The sequence below is a fragment of the Barbus barbus genome (genome assembly GCF_936440315.1).
Source record: "Barbus barbus genome assembly, chromosome: 42".
NCBI lineage: Eukaryota > Metazoa > Chordata > Actinopteri > Cypriniformes > Cyprinidae > Barbus > Barbus barbus.
This window is the reverse complement of record NC_136720.1, coordinates 24,066,618-24,085,680: the sequence shown is the minus strand read 5'-3', so window position 1 is coordinate 24,085,680 and position 19,063 is coordinate 24,066,618. Positions and strand designations below refer to the sequence as shown.

At 35.9% G+C, this 19,063-nt stretch overlaps 1 protein-coding gene across 2 annotated transcripts in view; it reads left to right on the top strand.

The window, feature by feature from the left end:
- The window catches only part of LOC306861319 (metabotropic glutamate receptor 8-like), a gene marked incomplete at both ends in the record, with an annotated part of 192,988 nt that overhangs the window by 140,657 nt on the left and 33,268 nt on the right, over positions 1-19,063 (top strand). The window contains one exon of one of the 2 annotated variants that reach the window (XM_079403522.1): positions 10,695-10,895. In XM_079403522.1, coding sequence (XP_079259648.1) covers positions 10,695-10,895 — 201 coding nt within the window. Of the gene's footprint in view, positions 1-10,694; positions 10,900-19,063 lie in introns of both variants that reach the window. The other variant, XM_079403523.1, reaches the window with a different exon arrangement.

The window sequence follows — 19,063 nt, the reverse complement described above, 5'->3', positions numbered from 1 at the left end:
TCTGGCAATTTTGACTTTTTTTCTTATAATTCTGACTTTACATCTTACAATTTTTGACTTTATCACAATTATTCCTTTTTTCAGAATTTAAATCTCACAATTGTTATTTTTTTTTCTCTGATTTATGAGTTAACTCTCGCAATTCAGATTTTTCTCAGAATTCTGTTTACATCTCACAATTCTGAGAAATAAAAAGTTATAATAGTGGAAAAAGTCAGAAGATAAAAGTCACAATTCATTTTTGTTGTATTGTATTATAGTACTGTATGTGTTGAGTATTATTACAGCTTTGGGTCCAAGCTGAAAAATAAAAGTATTTAAATAATGTAGGAATCTTTACTCTTTGATATGTTTTTATTTGTTTAATGTTTACTCGGTATGCAGTAGCATGTTTGTGAAGGATCTCACCTGCTTGTTTTGCAGTGTGTTTTAGTGGATGAAGAATCGATGTCAGTGTGGCGGTCACAATAGATTTTGATGTCAGCCAGTGATGGAGTTTGTAGTGGCACAAAATGCCAGGTGCATTTTATGTCGCATTACATGCTTTAATGCAAAATTATTTTTTAATTAAAGCTACATGCTTTAATGCCTTAATATAAAGCATTAATCACATCACTGTGTGTGTTGGTTTGCATATATGCATCTGTACACAATGTGAAATGTTATCGACAGGCTGCCACAGCTGGTGCAAACCTCTCTGTGTGCAACACACTCTCATTTTAATGCGGTAGCTCAAACCACAAGGCCAGTGTCACATAGCAAAAGAAATGAAGCACAGGACACATAATGCTGGTCATGTGTGTAGAATCAGGGGACACTGAGCCCAGGGCTGTGTTTTTACAACTATGTTTATGCATAATGGAAACAGGAGATGTGGGTTATGAAAAGTAATCAAAATAGAGCGCTTTCAGTGTTTGCTAAAGTAAACATAACTGGGATTTGACAAGTCCTCTAACCTTAAATATTAAACCTCATGCCGGTTTCACACTGTATTTTTTTCAGCGCCCATGTTAACAGATTAGAGCATTCACACCGCATGCAGAGGCGGCGCAGGAGCGGCAGTGCCGCTTACGCTGAATTAAAGTCACAGTGCATTGTTCTTGATCAAAATTGACCAGATTAACATGAAAAATTTCACCATAAAATCATGTAAGTGATGTTTCGTATTTCACAATCACCATATGAAAAAATAAAATGCACGAAAACACATCACTTCCACAAGTTTTTGCCCAAATTTCAAAGGTCTGTTAAATTAATAAAACGAGAGGCATTTGTTAGCTTTAAGATTACTTTTTGAATTCAATTATTCAATCCAATTACACTTTATTGTTGGAAATCTTTCCAAAAATTTGTTTTGGATCTCACAGCATGTACTGTCTCACATCAATTCACATCGATAATTACTAAACAAACAATAGATGCACATTAATACAAAAATCAACAGTATATACATAAACACGCGGCTACAGTGCATTAGAATAGTGAGTCCTTTCTATTTTCCAGAGCCCAGAGGCCTATTTGAACCCCCAATTCTGATTTATTAATTTTACAGGCTGATACACAAAAGATTTACGTAATATAGCCTATTCAATCTAGCGTATGCTACTCTAAGCCTTCTGATAGATGGCAAAAATTAATATTCCTCATACAAAATGTGAGAAGGGGCAGATAATTTTTCCTGACTGGGTCGGCAATTTTTTTGTATACACATCTTGAAAACTCAAGTTTATCGTGTAAACTAGCTATATATAATATAGCATGTTATTTACATATGTGTGTGGGACAGAGGGAGGGGGACACGCTCGATCATGATTAAACATTTTAATTGTTGCCCAGCACTAATATATAAATATATATGTATGTATATATATATATATATATATATATATATATATATATATATATATATATATATATATATATATATATATATATATATATACATATACATTTAAAACAATAAGTTAGAGAAAAATAAAAATTAATAATAATATTAATAAAAACAGTTATTTTACATCGTAATAATAATATTTTACTGCTTTTACTGTATTTTTAACAAGTACTTGCAGCCTTGGCGACCATAAGAGGCTTTCATAAACATTAAAAAAATATATATTATTGTGCAGTACAATGCACTTATACGATGAAATCAATAAAAACGGTTGGATTAATATTGGGTTAAAAATACCCAATATTTGTGTGTGCTGTGAGGTTTTTAATTAAAATTATGTGGGGTTTTCATTTTTTTGAAGTGCCAGTTCAGTTAGTTTGTAGTAGAGTTTATATGCGGTTGGATATTACAACTGTGCATCTCGTCCAGTATATGAATATATTTCCCAGGTGTCCACTCGTCTCCATCTACTCTACAGAGTGTCGCTCTTTACAAGCAATCAGACCCCTATAATTACACCGCTGCTGTGATCCGTGTCGCTACGACATGCGGCCTCATGATTGATTCCATGCCGGCAGATTGTTTTCCATGTTGATGATGCAAAGGTCACGATTCCGCCCACTTCTCATTAATAAAATCGTCAGAGAGCGCGCGCAGAGCTCAAACACTCTTGATACTCTAGTTTGTGGGTTTCTGCACCTGTGGAGGAAGTTATTGTGCAGCTAACAGCCCTTGTTTACTCACTCATTGACCTAATGAGACACCATCCGCAACTTCATTACAGACGAGCCTAGCGTTTCAGCTCCACTTCACTGTCTTCAGCCATTAGACATATCGATGCTGGCAATCGATGTTTTAATTTAGAAAACAGCGGAATGGTAGGCCTGCCGTGTGTTGCATTTAATGTCTGGGCCGTGTAGGATCACCGGAGCGCTGATAGCATAACGGCAGCACAGCCATCGCTGTCTGCAAGAATGAGTCTATAAATATTTGAAACGACACTTCTACCTGGCTGAAGCATCTTTGGATGTAAATAAATAACTTACTGATTCCAAACTTTTACATTTGTTCAACAAATATATTATTATTAATATTAATGTGTTAAAATGGTATACATATTAATTAATTTTTATTCCAAAAAGTCAGCGTGATGTTTTTAAAAGTGTATTTTGGTTAACAAATGTATTAATTTATAAATAAAACTATAGAAGAATTTGACTAAAAGTATACATTTTTAATTTCTTAAAAAAAGCTAATTATGAGTAAACAAATAAATAAATAATTAAATTAAATTTCCCTACCTTGAACTTCTGAATGATTGTTTATATTATAATATATATTCTTAATACATAAGTAATAGTCAGTGACTGAATGAGGGTCTGATTTGGAACACATGCATGTTACTGGTCTGATTTAAGGATAAAATATTAACCCTTGAGGTGCTGTTTACAACTATTTTGTAGTTTGAGACCCTTCACAGACAAATGCTGCTTGTGAACTCTTTCTATCTCGTCGTCTTGGTTGTAAAGTTCTTGTTCTCACTCCATCTCGGTCACACAGACAGCAATTTGCAGCGACAAAGCAACTGGAATTCATTCATGTTCAATGAGAGCTGGTCATTTGAGGAGACGTGAGCTGCAGCGGCCGCTACTGATGTGACAAGTTTATTTTATGCAAAAATGATGCAATGATTAGTTGAGTAGGAATGCTATCTTTAACTTTACAACATATAAGGATGAGGTGCTATTGCTGTGCCGTGCAAAAGTACTTTATTTCCGTTTCATCTGAAACTCTAGATCAGAATGCAAAAGTGAACAAACTCCCATGATGTGCATCTGATAAAAAGACAAAGAAATGTTTCTTCATCTCCTTAAATAACAGCACTATTAGCTCTCGCTGGGTAACAGGCATGGCATTATTAGCGGAACGATGGAAGTCTGATGTTCTCGGCTGTACTGAGAGTTTTGTGGTTCATCATCGCACTTGTGAAGATCACGCACTCTCTTCTGACTCAAACATAAGAGTGCTAGTCTTCTCAGACAGGAGACATGATGGAGTAAAGGGGTTTTTGAAGATGGCAGGCGGTGTTTGGAGTGCCATGCTGTGAATGCTAAAGGAGCTGCATTTTTCCCATCATGCCCTCAAAAACCCGGTGTCAAGCTGGAATTCACATGCTCGGCTTTTATTATAACATCTTCTGGCCTTGTGACAAGCAGTTTTAACCCTGCGACAGGCAGGTACAGATGTGTCTCTTTTTTCTGTGAGACCAAATTCTGTGCAGTTCTGGACTTGCTTTAACGTGCTTTAACTTTTAATCTATCTTGATGAGCAATGAAAATTCAGATCTACATCTGCTTTCCTGGAATCATTTGTTTTTAAGGGGAGCACAAATGTAGAAGTTTACTATCATGAAACATCTTTTGCTCATATTTTGCCTAAAAATCTGTAAAAAAAGAAAGAAAAAAAGTAGCCTACTTTTGATACATTAACATTCTTCAATGTTTTTAAAAGTTATTTTCATCATAATAAGCACACCAGAAATTCCAACTAATGTGATGCATTAAGCTATTTTCTTTTATTTACTGTAGTTTGTTAGTTACTGTAGTTCTTGTAATTCACATTACTTTTAGTAGTATATGAGATGGACATGTTTCATGAGGTTCCTCCCCATTTGTGCTTTGCTTATATTTTTCTTTTATATTTCTCCATATCGCCTGGTGCACTGAAAGCAATGAATCCACTCTCTCTATGTGAGAGACTCCTCTGCTGCGCTGTGTAATTTATTACCCTGACTGAGTCGTAATTAAAGCCTAGCGTCCTCAGTTGGGACTCGCACCTTGCCGTGGCTCTGCTGAAACAGAAAGTCTAAGTAAGTGCACAAGCCTGACTTCCTGTGCAGACGCCACACCTGGCTGCTCCGGCTGACGAGACGAATCCGACTGTTGTTAGATTGGTGTCAAGAGCTCAGCTGGTCTCGCCTTCCCAGCAAACCATATCCCAGCAAGCCCTGGAGAGCACAAGGTGGCAGAACTCAGCCACAACTCTTAATGCGATTTCATGCTCCGTCTTATTGCCAACAATAAGACTAGTCTCTAGCGCCACACGTGCTTTGACTCGTTCTTCCACGAGCCGAGCACTTACACAAAGACTAACCTGATGAAAATTATAGAGGGGAGAAAGGTTCCAAATAAAATAACTGATGTCAGGATGTGTTTATCCTTTCCTCAGATAAATCAGAGCTGCTTAAAAACACGTATTGGAGCGGTGACAGCAAACAGGGCTGCTGCGTGAGCCGTAATGACTCGAGGAAAGAGGGCATGGGGTCTCGGACAGCATGAGTGTCAGTCTCATTTTGAAGTTCAGCAATCCCATCAGCTTGGAAAAATTGCAGTGATGGGTTCAGAAATTTGCTCTCCAATGGCAAACAGGATTGGCTTTCTGGAACCCGGTCAGACACATTGGCTGCCTTTTCGGTTAGATTTTTAAATACTTTCAGACATGTAATGTATTAATAAAAATTGCAATGTTGCTATTTCAAGATAAATGAATGCATTTATATATATCTTGGGATATTATTATGCCTTGAGAAAGATGATGTTTGTGAGGTTGTGAAACTGGACCTATAAGAAAGAGAATGAATGCATCACTTAACTTAATGTTTTTACATTAGAATTGGATGACTTATTTCATTTCGTGGTTGACTAATTTAGTTTTTAAATAACATTTGATCTAAAATATTAAAATTGTAATAGAGAGAGATCTTGCTAATACCTTGGGAACTAATTAACTAATGAGAATATGAAATGAGGACAGGGACGGGAAGACCAAATATGGGCATGGAAACATGTGTCTTACAGGGAAACAAAGTCTGAAAAAAAAAAAAAAAAAAAAAAAAATATATAAACAATTAACACTAGCTTCTCTAATCTTCTTTGTATTCTATCGATTTTTCTTTTATTTATTATGTAATTAACAAAAAGCAAAAAGGCCTCTAACACTAGCCTGCTCTATTCTTTTTCTATTCTCTGTTTTCTTTTTATTTATTATATAATTAAAATAAAACCTTGCTACGTGTACTCTGTTAAAATAACTGAGACTTGTTATAGCACTTGCATATCATTGCTCTTTTGTTGATTTTGATTGCTTGCGTTGTCCTCATTTGTAAGTCACTTTGGAGAAAAGCATCTGCTAAATGACGTAATATAATGTAATATTAATATGCATATACTGATATGTCAATGTGTTTATGCATATTAAAATCGTTTATACATAAATATTTACATTTCATCTAAATGACTACATTTATTTATACAGTAAGTAGAAGCCAGGAGCATTAGGAAAAATCATATATAATAATAAATTATTATTAAAAATTATTAAATTTAATAATTATATTAAATATATAAAACAAACACACACAAATGAAGTAACGTGTCTGGAATTTTGAGGTGTTTATATATTTTTACAGATACATGTGCACACATGAGATACACCTGTTTTGCAGAATGACAGAATTCTGTGTCATTTGTTTGCAAATTTTAGCTTTAAAAACAACCCTGAATGCTTCAGTTCAAGTGCTGATGTTGACAGACAGGTACTGAAGTTTTAAGTCAGATGTGCATATATTATGTAGCTGGAGTGTCCTCATTAGCATAAGATAGCATATAGAATGGTGACTCAGAGTGAGAGAAAGAAAAAAAATTGGAAAACTGACAAGTTGTGCATATTCATGACACTGCCAGTCATTACGGTCTGCTCTGAATTCAAGCCAGATATCGTTCTTTTTCTATGATAAATAGGAAACTATTTAGTCTTTTTAACAGTAGTTCTCCAGAGATGGAAGGGAAATGTGAGCAGGTCTTCGATGAAAGGGAGGGAATTTAATTTGCGCCGCTAATTGACATTTAATTTCGACTCTTGTTGGTCTCATTAAGCTGTCCGTCACCCGTGCCGCCATCAATCACTCAATAAGCATCAGTTTGTTTCCTTTCCTGCTCAACAGAGACGCACACAAGCCTGCACACATATAATAAGCATAAAAACAGGACATTGCTGTATGATTATTGTAGTATAACTCAAAGCCCCTCAGCTCTAGCTCTGAATCGAGGCAGCACCTGAACTTGTGTATTGTGGCACTGCTGGTATTGGCTGCTTGTGAATAATTGCACATGTTTGTATGTTTCCTCATTTGTAAGTCGCTTTGGATGAAAGCATCTGCTGAATGAATAAATTTGCAACAAACAAAAGCCAAATGCTGTTGTATTCATGGTTGATAGAATACTAGCTCTCTACTGAATACAGAAATATTATATTAAATTGTATTATACTATAGATTACATTATATTGTATTATATTATATTAATGTTTTATGTATACTTGCAGATGTGTGTGTAACTTTTGTAATGTAAAATGTAAAAAAAATATCACATTTATTGTTTGTATAATTTATTATGTTATTTATTTTAAATATTCAAATATAGTATTTGAATCATTAGTCTAGTTTTGTGTCTTAAAGGGGTCATATGATGTGATTTCAAGTTTTCCTTTCTCTTTGGAGTGTTACAAGCTGTTTGTGCATAGATAAGATCCCTGAACTTGCAAAGACTAAAGTCTCAAACCCAAAGAGATATTCTTTATAAAAGTTAAGACCCTGCCACGCCCCCTTAAACGGCTAATTTAAAGGTGCCATAGAACGCATTGATACAATATTTAAAATTGTTCTCTGATATCTACATAGAAGGTATGTGGCTTAGGTAAGGACAAAAACAATCTCCAGAAACGGTTTTACATGTGCATTTACAACCCTAGGATTTCTCCCTAGAATTAAAAGGTTTGTTATTGGCTTATTTGGAAGGGTCATGAATAATAATGTTGAGCTCTGCTCTGATTGGCTGTTTCACAGGAAGGAAACAAGACTTTCTCTCGCAGTTATATTGTCGGGTAATTATACTGTATATAAAATGTGGGCATCAGGGAGCCGCTATTAATATGCGGGGTACTGAAACTTGCTCGATCGCTTTTACTTTCACTTGCACTTTCGAGATTCGCGATCGCACGAACTGTGTTTATACTATGGAGCGGTAGTACTTACCAACCATTTTACAAGATCAGATGCTTGTCAGGATCTGTAAATCATTCGCCATCATCCTCAGTCATCTCTCTTTACTCTGTTGATGTGGTAAGTGAAATCTTATGTACTGCAATGTAACAGGCTACCGCTAGCAGCTAACCATGTCCCTTAGTGGCTCGCGTTATTTTATTAGAACGTGTTATTTGCTTTCCGTGCCTTTCTGAATACAGACACCAACCCACCCATCCCGGCACTTCACATCCCCTGCACAGCCTGGAACATAACATTTATTTCCATGATCTGCCATTTTCGCTGTTGTCCTCGCTTGCTTCCTCACAATACCTGCAGAGCTTCTGATGGTTCGGCTGGCGACTGGCATAGAACATGGGAGGGTATACGCAAATGTTTGGGGCGTAACTATTGGTGATCCCGACTTTTATGTAACAGTTTTTGATTCACCTATTTTTTAGTGGTATTTTTTATTCATGAGATTTAAATGAGGAGGAGGAAACAATGGTGTTTGAGGCTCAAGATATGTAATTTCCATGTACAGAACGCTTATTATTCAACTATGCTAAGGTAAATACAGTTTTCCATTCTATGGCACCTTTAAACACGCCCCCAGATATCTAAGTCAAGGTGTGGGAAGTTTTTCAAAACACTGCCCAAACGTATACGCAAAGAAAGAAGGCCTAACTTTTATTCTCGCTGTAGTATTGCCGTAGTATTGCCGCTGCCGCCATGTCCTGGAGACGCTGTGTTTCGTTGGGAAAGTGAAAGTACATTGTTTGGGCTTCCAAAAGAGGACACAACTAGAAATCAGTGGTTAAGTTGTATTTACAACACTGTTCCAGAACAGTTCAACCCAAATATTAGAGTGTGTGCACTGTGCAGCACATTTTTTCCTGAACCTGGAAGAGTAGCCTACAATACTGGCTTGCACAAAGGCTGTTTCTATAAAGTGGGGCAATTCCAACTTTGCAAGGACAGTCTGACAATTCTGACTCACAGCCTGTAAGTATGTTTCTGCTACTGACGATTCAAACGAGAGTTTTGAGCAGTGTAGAGTAAGTGCTTTTTGTTTGTAATTTCTCCGATCACAAATGCAGACATGGTACTGTTTAAGCGGCGCGATGCAATGCAATGACCGTATGAGTCATTATAATCAGTAATTATGTCCCCACTGGGTGCAACAAATGCCTCGTTTATAATGGGTTTTATTGTTTTTGTGGCGTCGCGCCGGGACATGGCATCACAATACGGTAAGGGGGTGTAACATTTCCGTCTCACGCTTGAGGTATTCAGCCAATCACAACACACTGTATAGCTGGCCAATCAGAGCAAGCCTCACTTCTCAGAACGATGAGCTTTGTAAAATTCGATGCGTTTCAGAAAGGCGGGGCATAGAAGAGCAAAAATAATTTACAGGATGTGGAAAATAATGTGTTTTTTAACCTTAAATCGCATAAACACATTGCATTACACCAAATACATGAAATAATGTTCTTTTTATCAGCATCATATAACCCCTTTAACCTGGTATGTAGAATGTTGAACATTTTAAATATATTTTATTTATATTAGATGTATTTATAATATATGTAGGTTTGTATTATTTTATACATTTATTATTTTTATTATATATAGAATATTTATATATATATATTTATTTACATATTTATTGTTATATATTTAAATTACTTCATGATATATTTATATTATACTCAGGTTTATATAATTTGATGTATATTTATTATTTTATAACATTATTTATAACAATTATATTTATAATACATTCAGGATTATATTAATTTTCTATTATTATTTTAATTATTTTATGACATTATTAATATGATTTATTATGATTTATTATGTTTTTTGTTTTAAATATTGACCAATATGTTTCACCAGTCAGCTACAGGCTAGTATTGCTTTCCGAACATAGTTCATGATTGTGAATGGTCTGTCATTGTGGAGGTGTGACCACAAATAAACCTGATGTTCACCTTGTTTTGACACTGGGAGTAAGTTTTCTCTGGCCTGTTGTTCTGTGTGTCGTATTATTCACACTGTTCAGGTCGGGTAATCCATCTAGTTTTTGGAAGACCAAATGCATCATTTTCCCATTGCTCTGAAAGCGCTATAAAAGTGGATTGGATTTAATTTGCAGGAGCCTATTAATTCCTCTCTGACAGCAGAAACGATGGAGGACTCCAGGTCTTGCTAATTCACCTTGCCCACGTTTTATTTATCCTTCATTGTGTCAAAAACCGTGGCAGGAGAAGAAAGATCTTCCCGGAGGCATCCGGTGCTAAAATACACCAAGTTGGAAAGCGCTCTGATGATTATGAGAGAAATAATCATAGATGCCCGAGCCAAATTCAATTTTCGCACAACAACAGCTGGAATATTTGTTCCGAACGGCAGGCGTGATATTACTTTTCCCGCCTCGAGAGATATGGAAGAAAATATTTGTTTGGAAAGAACACATTTTTGCTGCTTTAATGGGCAAAACGTGTGCATCAGATGGCCGGCGCACACGCCTCCTTGAGGATTTGATTAGCTAATTACTCTAATGAGTGTATACATTTGAGAAGCATTAAATAGCAATTTATTAAGAAGAGAATTAGTGCATCTACAACATGCAGTGAATTCTCCAAATTATATATCTTATGCTGAGCTCTTAAAAGACCGTGTTTGTTCAGGATGTGTGTTTTGTATGTGTTTGTGCAGGTCTGGAGAAGGTGGGCCGCGACTCCAGTTACGAGCAGGAAGGCAAGGTGCAGTTCGTGATGGATGCGGTTTATGCCATGGCACACGCGCTTCACCGCATGCACAGGGACTATTGCTTTGGATACCCTGGCCTCTGCCCCCGCATGAGCAATATCAACGGAAAGGAGCTGCTGGGATACATCCGGAACGTTAATTTCAACGGTGAGTGCTTGGATCTTCAGCTGAACAACAATCAGACATGTTCCCAAGCCTCAGGTCTAAATCAGTCTAAATCTAGTCTAAATCAAGTTTCAAGAGTGCTGTTCACTGATTTAAGTTGGTAAAGTCAACTTTCGGTTTCTGCCTATAATGATTAACAGATACTTAGTTGTAAATACCGTTAAAAAGTTTGGAATGGGTCAGAAAAGATAGAGTTGAGAGAAAATACGATGCGTGTCAGATCTGCGTCATGTTCAGCAGTGGCAGCTCTTGAACAAATAGAAGCCAAAACAACCTAATAACCAGCTGCTGTGATGTCTGTTCATCAAGAACAAAAGAAAAAAGAGGAAATCAATAACTTCATAGTTTTAAGTATTCACTGTATTTAGTTTAGAATTTAGTGTTTGATAACTTTATTCAATTTCTGTATATTTCTGCTGAGGGACACAGGTAGATAAATATGACATTTATTATAATGAGTTTATGTGAAGATTGTTTTAAGTTCACTTAAATTAGAAGTTATTTTTAAAGTCTAATAAATGTTGAAATTGATATCTCTTAATTATTGTGTAAATATTAGGGGGGAAACATTTTTATAATTTTTATTATTATTTAACATTTTTATTAATTGGTATCAGTGATACTGGCCTTCAGTCATAAAATAAAGATGCCATTAAACAAATATAGAAAATATACTGTCTTTATGTTGTTTGTACATTAATTTGAAGATTGAATGTGAAATTATTGCAATATAAAAGTATATTTAAAACCTTTAATGTTAGGTGGGATTAATTTCAGAAAATTGTGTGATTAATTTTTTTTTTTTTTGATTGACAGCACTAATAATAATAATAATATATATATATATATATATATATATATATATATATATATATATATATGGAGTCCAAGTCAAGTCTCGAGCCTTTGGTCACGAGTCCGAGTCGAGTCTCAAGTCATTTAATGGCTCGCTAAAAAAAAACATTCATAATCCTCATGTATTGAAATCTTCCTATTTACAAAATATATGATCAAATATAGACAAAATATATGATCTTTGATCTGCTTTTTTTTTTTTTTTTAAGAGGTGTTAAGATGTAAGGTTAATGTACATCCAGCCTGTTACTTATGTTTTAATCCATACCCATGTTCAAAACTGTTTTTCTGTAATCAAATTCTAAATAAGAGTCCTATCTACCATGACACATAAGGAAATATGTGACACAGATATTACAATACATACAAATCAAGTATTTATTTTTGATAAAAGTCAGGGATATTCAATTAAAGTTCCAAGAAGCACGGACTGTATATTTTCTTCCAAGTAGAGGTCCGGAAAAAAAAAAAAAAAAAAAAAAAAAATATATATATATATATATATATATATATATATATATAATAATACTTTTTTTACATGTATTGTACTTTTACATTTAGATACATGCGAGGCCATGTTACAGAAAACACTGTTTCTGTTCAGGGTTTTCCTCCTGAAATCTATACTATTTAAATATATTATAAGCATTGTCTACTAAAACTGTCTACAATAATCAAAATGTTCTTATCTTGAGCAGAAAATAAAGAGAACCAGCAGCTTCAAAGTTTAAGTTCTATCCTAGCCACCTAACAACAATTTTCCCAATTATAATTAGATGATTCTTTTGAAATGATTTTAGCCTACAGATTAATAATGCTAAATGTAGATCAGAAACGTCACATCTGATTTGAACAGTCAGAGTCATAGGTTATTGAGAGATAATTAGATAGTAAGAAAAATAAGCATATTTGCAGCATATTTTCTGTTGTTGTTAAAATAACCGCGTCATCCACAGCTCTTCAACTTGGTGCCGTCAAGAGAGAGAAAGCGCACGGAGCTGAAAGGGCTTCAATTAACCGCGTTTGGCTTTAGATAAAAATACTAGAGTATATAGCGCTGAAAGATATTTGCCATAAACGACGCTTATGTGATCCTCGCCGAGTGCCCATCTCTGATATATATATATATATATATATATACACTGTATATTTTTTTATTTATTAAATTTCTGCGATATATTTACCACACATACTATAATTATATTACTTAATTATAGATTTATATTTGGCTCACAGAAAAGTCTAATTAAAGTTATTTTCTGCTAAAAATGTGCACATGCAAGTCTGCAATGTTGTGAAACGGGCAAGAACCAATGACATTAGAATGGGAACAAAATGTAATTTTGTGTTCCATGAAAGAATGTGAATAAATGAAAGAATTCTAATTTTTTCAACAATTCCTTGAAGCCTTATACAGTATAATATGCATTAAAGACATATTAGTGGAAGTTATTATAAAGTGATGTGCCATATTTTACTGTGCAGTGCCGTGGGCATGTCTATTACCAATACAGCTTCTCATGTTAGCCACCAAGCACTTGTCTATGTACATATTCAAGTGTTTTCACTCATTTTTCATATTTCTTACGTCAAGCTTAATTCATTAATTCTCACAATCGTCGTTCTTCCCTCTCGTCGTGTTTGCCAAGTCTCGCTCACGACACCCCTCAGTGACCCTTAACATCATCACACATGCATCAAAGCAGAGACCGGAAAATGTGAGTTAAGCGCATGCAGGGGTGCTCATATTTCTTCTTAATGTTCCGCGTGCGTTTTAATAAGAGAGCATTATATCTTGTGAGGCAAGAGCTGCATGTGATTGACTGTTTTTGTTTCCCTTGTGTGCCTTGAATCATGTTGAAACAAAAGAAGTTAAGCATTCTCTTTGAAACCATATCAAACGATTCATTTAAATATTAGTTTTGCTCTGTGTGTCTTCGCTACTCTTTCATTTTTCTATCCCCCAACTCCGGCGGTTTGTTATCATCTGCTTATGTTTGCCTTCAAGTTGTGTCATTTGCATAACTGCAGTTGAGCGATTAAGGTGGCGGGGCTGCGTGGGACCATTAAAACCTCATTAATTCGCTTTCTTGCGGGCAATGCAACCTGGGTTATTTGTTCCACCACCTTGCGTTCCTCATCGACTGTGTTTGAAGTGAAAGACAGATAAGGAAAATTTACTGACAGCATGTGCATTCATGAATGTGACCAGAAATGTCATTAGAGAAAGAAACCTGGTTGTAGTTATTCTGCTGTGTAGTATGATGTATATTGATTGCACATTTCGATGAAGTAATCATTTTAGACTTAAATGATTGTGATGTGCTGCCAGTAATTGGAGGGAAACTGTTTTAATTTGTCTTCCAGTGTCGTGAGCAGCGAATCAGCATTTTAGAATGATTTCTGAAGAGTCTTGTAACACTGAAGACTGGCTTAATGATGCTAAAAATTCAGCTCTGCATCACAGGAATGAATTATGTTTTAAAACAACGAAAGCCCATTTCCAATAATGGATTATAAAAAAATAAAAAATCTCACAGTTTTGTTTTGTTTTGAGAAAATTCTCAGAACTGAAAGATATAAACTTTGAGAAAACTCAAAAATCTGCTGAAGCTGTTTGCCTAAAATTTTAAATTGGCTCAACTTTTTTTTTTTTTTTTTTTTTATAGTGTAGGCAACATTTTTCATCAGATTTATCCTTCGGGCCATAGATGTAGGTGACTTTTTTTTTCAGTAGAAGAGTAAAGAAGATTGTTAGCTGAAACCACAGCCCTTGGTGATTTATGAAATACACATAAATGCTACCGTCACTTTGAGAGTCAAAAAAAGTACAAAATGAATATCCGTGGCTCCAGGCGATACATTGACATCTTATGAAGTGAAACAATTTGTCTGTGCAAGAAACTGAACATTATTTACTACATTATTACCTTTAATCCATTGCCTCAGTCAAATGGGAAATATTGTTCTCTGCCAACTAGTTCTTTGAGTTCATTTAAAAAACTGGTTCAAATTAGTTTCACCAGTTTTTCACCAGGTTACTCTTAATGAGATTTTTCTTAGACATCAGTGAGATCAATAGTGAATAAATGGATACTTTTGATTTTCTCCTCATATGAAGAACCAAGAAACGTTGAGTTTCAAAATAGATACTGTATATCTCTTATATATCTTATAAAATCAATATGAAACGTAACGGAGAACTCTTATTTTGTCTCCTGAGCAACCTCTCAGCAATACAATTTACCACTAGGAATAGAAAATAAAATAATAAAAATGGCTCTGACTCTGCCCTTGAGCATTCTGGGAAAAGGCTGTAGCTGCCAAAAGGGGCTGTTTAACGATCCCGTGCCTCTTTTTTTGAGCTGTAGTAACCTTTCTCAGCAGCATGAGATGGACCGCGTGCGTGATCCCACAGTCCACTGCAGACACTGCTGTTATTGACACCCTCCTGGAGAGAATCAGAAACTCCCGCAGATAAGAGTTCCTCAGAGTCCTGACACAAGAGCCTCAAATAACATCATGATGCTGCTGTAGTGAAGCAAATATGGACGAAAACAATGAGAGAACGAGAGCCAAGAATGAATGCAAACTGATAGCAACCAAAAACTGTTTAAAATTGGCATTTTTAAGACCTTAAAGTCTGTTTTACTCACCAAGGCTGCATTTATTTGTTAAAAAATGAATTAAAAACAGTAATATTGTGAAATACTTATGATTTAAAATGACTGATTTCTATTTGAAAATATCTTAAAATATACTTTATTGATGCATTACTTTTTAAAACTTTTTTCACTTAAAGTTTATTATTATGAAAAGTTCACAAAAATGCTACTTTTAAGATGTATATCAAATTTATATTTCCCAAAACTTGTTTTAATCTTAAATGGCGAGAAAATCAAAGCAATGAATCTACACAAGTTGTGTTCCAAATGCGGGCAAAGCTTTTTTTCCGTATGTGTGTGTGTGTGTGTGTGAGAGTGTGTGTGGGTGGGTGTTCACATACAATACCTAAACCTTTACCTAGTTTTGTACCATTCCGATAAAGTAAAAAATTCTTTAAAAAACAAAACGTAACATTTTTCGATCAAAAATGACAGAGGAACACCACAGGGTTAATGTATGCATTTTTATGCTTATTAAACTTTGCAACATGCTCACATCCGGCTCTATTTGGATTACTGTGGTCCATCAATGTGGTCCAATATCAGTAGTGATTCAGCTCAATGGTTTTGGTGCAGTTAGAGTGCAACAATCTGCTCTACATTATTATTATTATTATTATTTAGTCATTTAGCAGACGCTTTTATCCAAAGCGACTTACAAATGAGGGCAACAGAAGCAGTCAAGTGTAGTATTACAACAATTAAAAACAGATCCAAAACTAAAAGCTAAAACTTTATAAATACTATACACATTTTAAAAATAAAGAAATTAAATAAAAATGACAAATGCATACAACAACATTTAAAAACTTAACATTTAAAGGGGACCTAACACACACAGTTGCACCCAATCTCAAGTTAATCTTGAGTACCTATAGAGTAGTACTGCATCCTTCATATCTCCAAAAAGTCTTTAGTTTTATCATATTAATAAAAGAAAGATACAGATTTATGATTCTCTCCAGAAAAAGCCGAGCTCCTGGAGGCGTGCCGTGTGGGCGGAGCTAAAGAGTGACGAGCACTTGTGCCGATCGCCAACAAAACAGAGACTTCACTTACCGTCTGCAGTTCTGAATCATGACTGGGATCTTTTATAGCTAGGACTGCTCCATCTTTCAGTATCAAATGATGTGCAAATCCAGCGTCGAACTGGGCCTTGTTTATAAAACGTTCGTCAACAAACACACTTGAGACGTAAAAACAAAAAACAAACCGTATCCACTGTTCACGTAAGGGTGGGTTCTATTGGAAAGCTGAACAAGGTTATCTTTCCCTCACAACCAAAAACACACTTCTTTAGAGACATTCTTCCCGAGCGAGTCCCGTGCAGGGCTGCCGAATGAAACGAATTGATGAGAGCGCTCTCACTCTCGCTCTGGTCGATGCGTGCACGGGTTTGTTAGACGGGTATTTGTTATACCCGTCTAACAAATTACTAATTGAATTTAGCTGGACACACTTTCCTTATTTTTTTCACAACAAATGGCCAAGCAAGCTAGCCTGACTACGTCAGACTTCGTACTTCCGCTCAATTTCAGTTCACTTCTGTACTCAGTCTGATATAGCAAACCAGCTACCATATTATCTCCGGCTCGGCACCAGCCATCCAACCAACGAACAGAGGGCGGGCTGAGAGCCGCGACGTAGACGCTAAGCGCCAAATTTAAGATTGTAGTTTAGGTTAGGTAAATCTAAAACGACAATGTACATGGAGACACGGGTTGCTATTCGCTCTGTTGTGGAGAATATTCCTGGCATTTGCCAGGTCAGTGTCTCCTTTCTTTTCCAGTCCTTGAATATTGCCATGTCATGCTGTAATCTTGCAATTAAGTTGCAGCATTTCCGTCAGACTCGAAATGAACGTAGAGCTGTGTTTAACAGAACTAATCCTAACTTTGACAGCTGGCTGCAAATATTTTCTTGTTTGTCTCTACTGTCAAATATTAGTTTAGATCAGGGCTGTCCAAACTCGGTCCTGCAGAGTTTAACTTGTCTCAACACACCTGCATGGAAGCTTCTAGTATGCCTAGTAAGAGCTTGATTAGCTGCTTCAGGTGTGTTTAATTGGGGTTGGAGCTAAACTCTGCAGGACACCGGCCCTCCAGGACCGAGTTTGGACACCCCTTGTTTAGATGCACTAATTGTACCGTGGATGTGTAGATTTACTTCACATAATCTGCAAAAGTCGTTCACAGCCATCTTCACTCCGGTTTTTCGCTCGATAGTTTTGTTTTCGCCGCATCCCTGTGTTTACAGCGGAAGTTCCAGGTGCATAACATGCGTCATAACCAAACATTATGTGATTGGCTTACGGGTACACCAATGATTTTAAACTTCAGACAAGCCCAACGAGAAAGTAAACGCTTGTCAATTATGCCCTTCCAGACTCTGTCTACGAAGCAAAGCAAAGTAGCAGAGTTTGGTATTACCAGGCTACAAGTAAGCGCAGACACTGACAAGATACGCGAGACAGAATGAGACCAAACGCGATATCAGCACATCTCCACACAGTAAACAAAACAAGCGTTTCCTAGCAATGACAACTGCGCTAAACACTAATGAGACAACTACATACACTAACGAGCTGCTTTTAACTTCCGCTGATAAAGACTGCGTCTCTCAAAGAGTATTTCTTTAACGTTACACTGTTTTCTTCCGGCGCTTGAACACACTTTCCTTATTTTTTTCACAACAAATGGCCAAGCAAGCACCAACACTGACAAGATAGGCCTACTGTAGATATCAGCACGTCTACATGGGCTGCATTTCAAGAAATCAGAAACAGAAAAACATTTACGGTCCGATCCAAGTGGCAAATCCTGCTGAATGTGTGAATGAATGCTGATTTACATTGCAGTAGATCAGCATTATGCCTATTTAGAGATTGCATTGCCTCTCAATGCTGGACTCCTGCCATTTGTTATGATGACACTTTTATGGTCTGTTGTTAATGGCACATTCCCAGAGCCATGCCTCCCAGACTGAAGTCTTCGTATGCACCGCTTTATTCACCATTGTGTAGCCTGTCCTATTTTATATTTTATTTGCAGGATCCAGACAAAATGATCCCTACTGTGAGAAACAGCATTGTAAACTAACCCCGTTAAGTGCCTTCCGAGCACGTGCCCCAGAAATGTGCCAGCTGTTCTCAGGCTGAGTGTAGACTACAAAAAAGACTAGATATTTATGGACAGACAAAACTTCCTGGCATGATTTTGAAGTGTTGCTGGTGATTGCTAGGATGTTGCCATGTGGTTGCTAAGGTGTTTTGGGTGGTTGACTGATGTAATACACTGGGTTAATATTTAGGGTTAGGGGTTGTTCAAATCATTAAATATGCAATAATAAAAAAAATAGTAATGACTTAGGAAGCACCATTAGAAGGATGAAAAATAGTCTGATGTCATAGAATCTGAATATTATTATAATTGTGATGTTTTGTATTGTGGCATTATTGTTGTAAAACACATTTCCCCCTCCAAGTTATCATAATGCAAAAATTTTAAATTTGATTACAAATATTTTGTATACTGTATTACCATGCTGACAATTAAAAATAAGGTCAATGAAAAATAAAATAACAATAATAATATAAATAATAATATTGAAAGTAATAATAAAATTACTTTT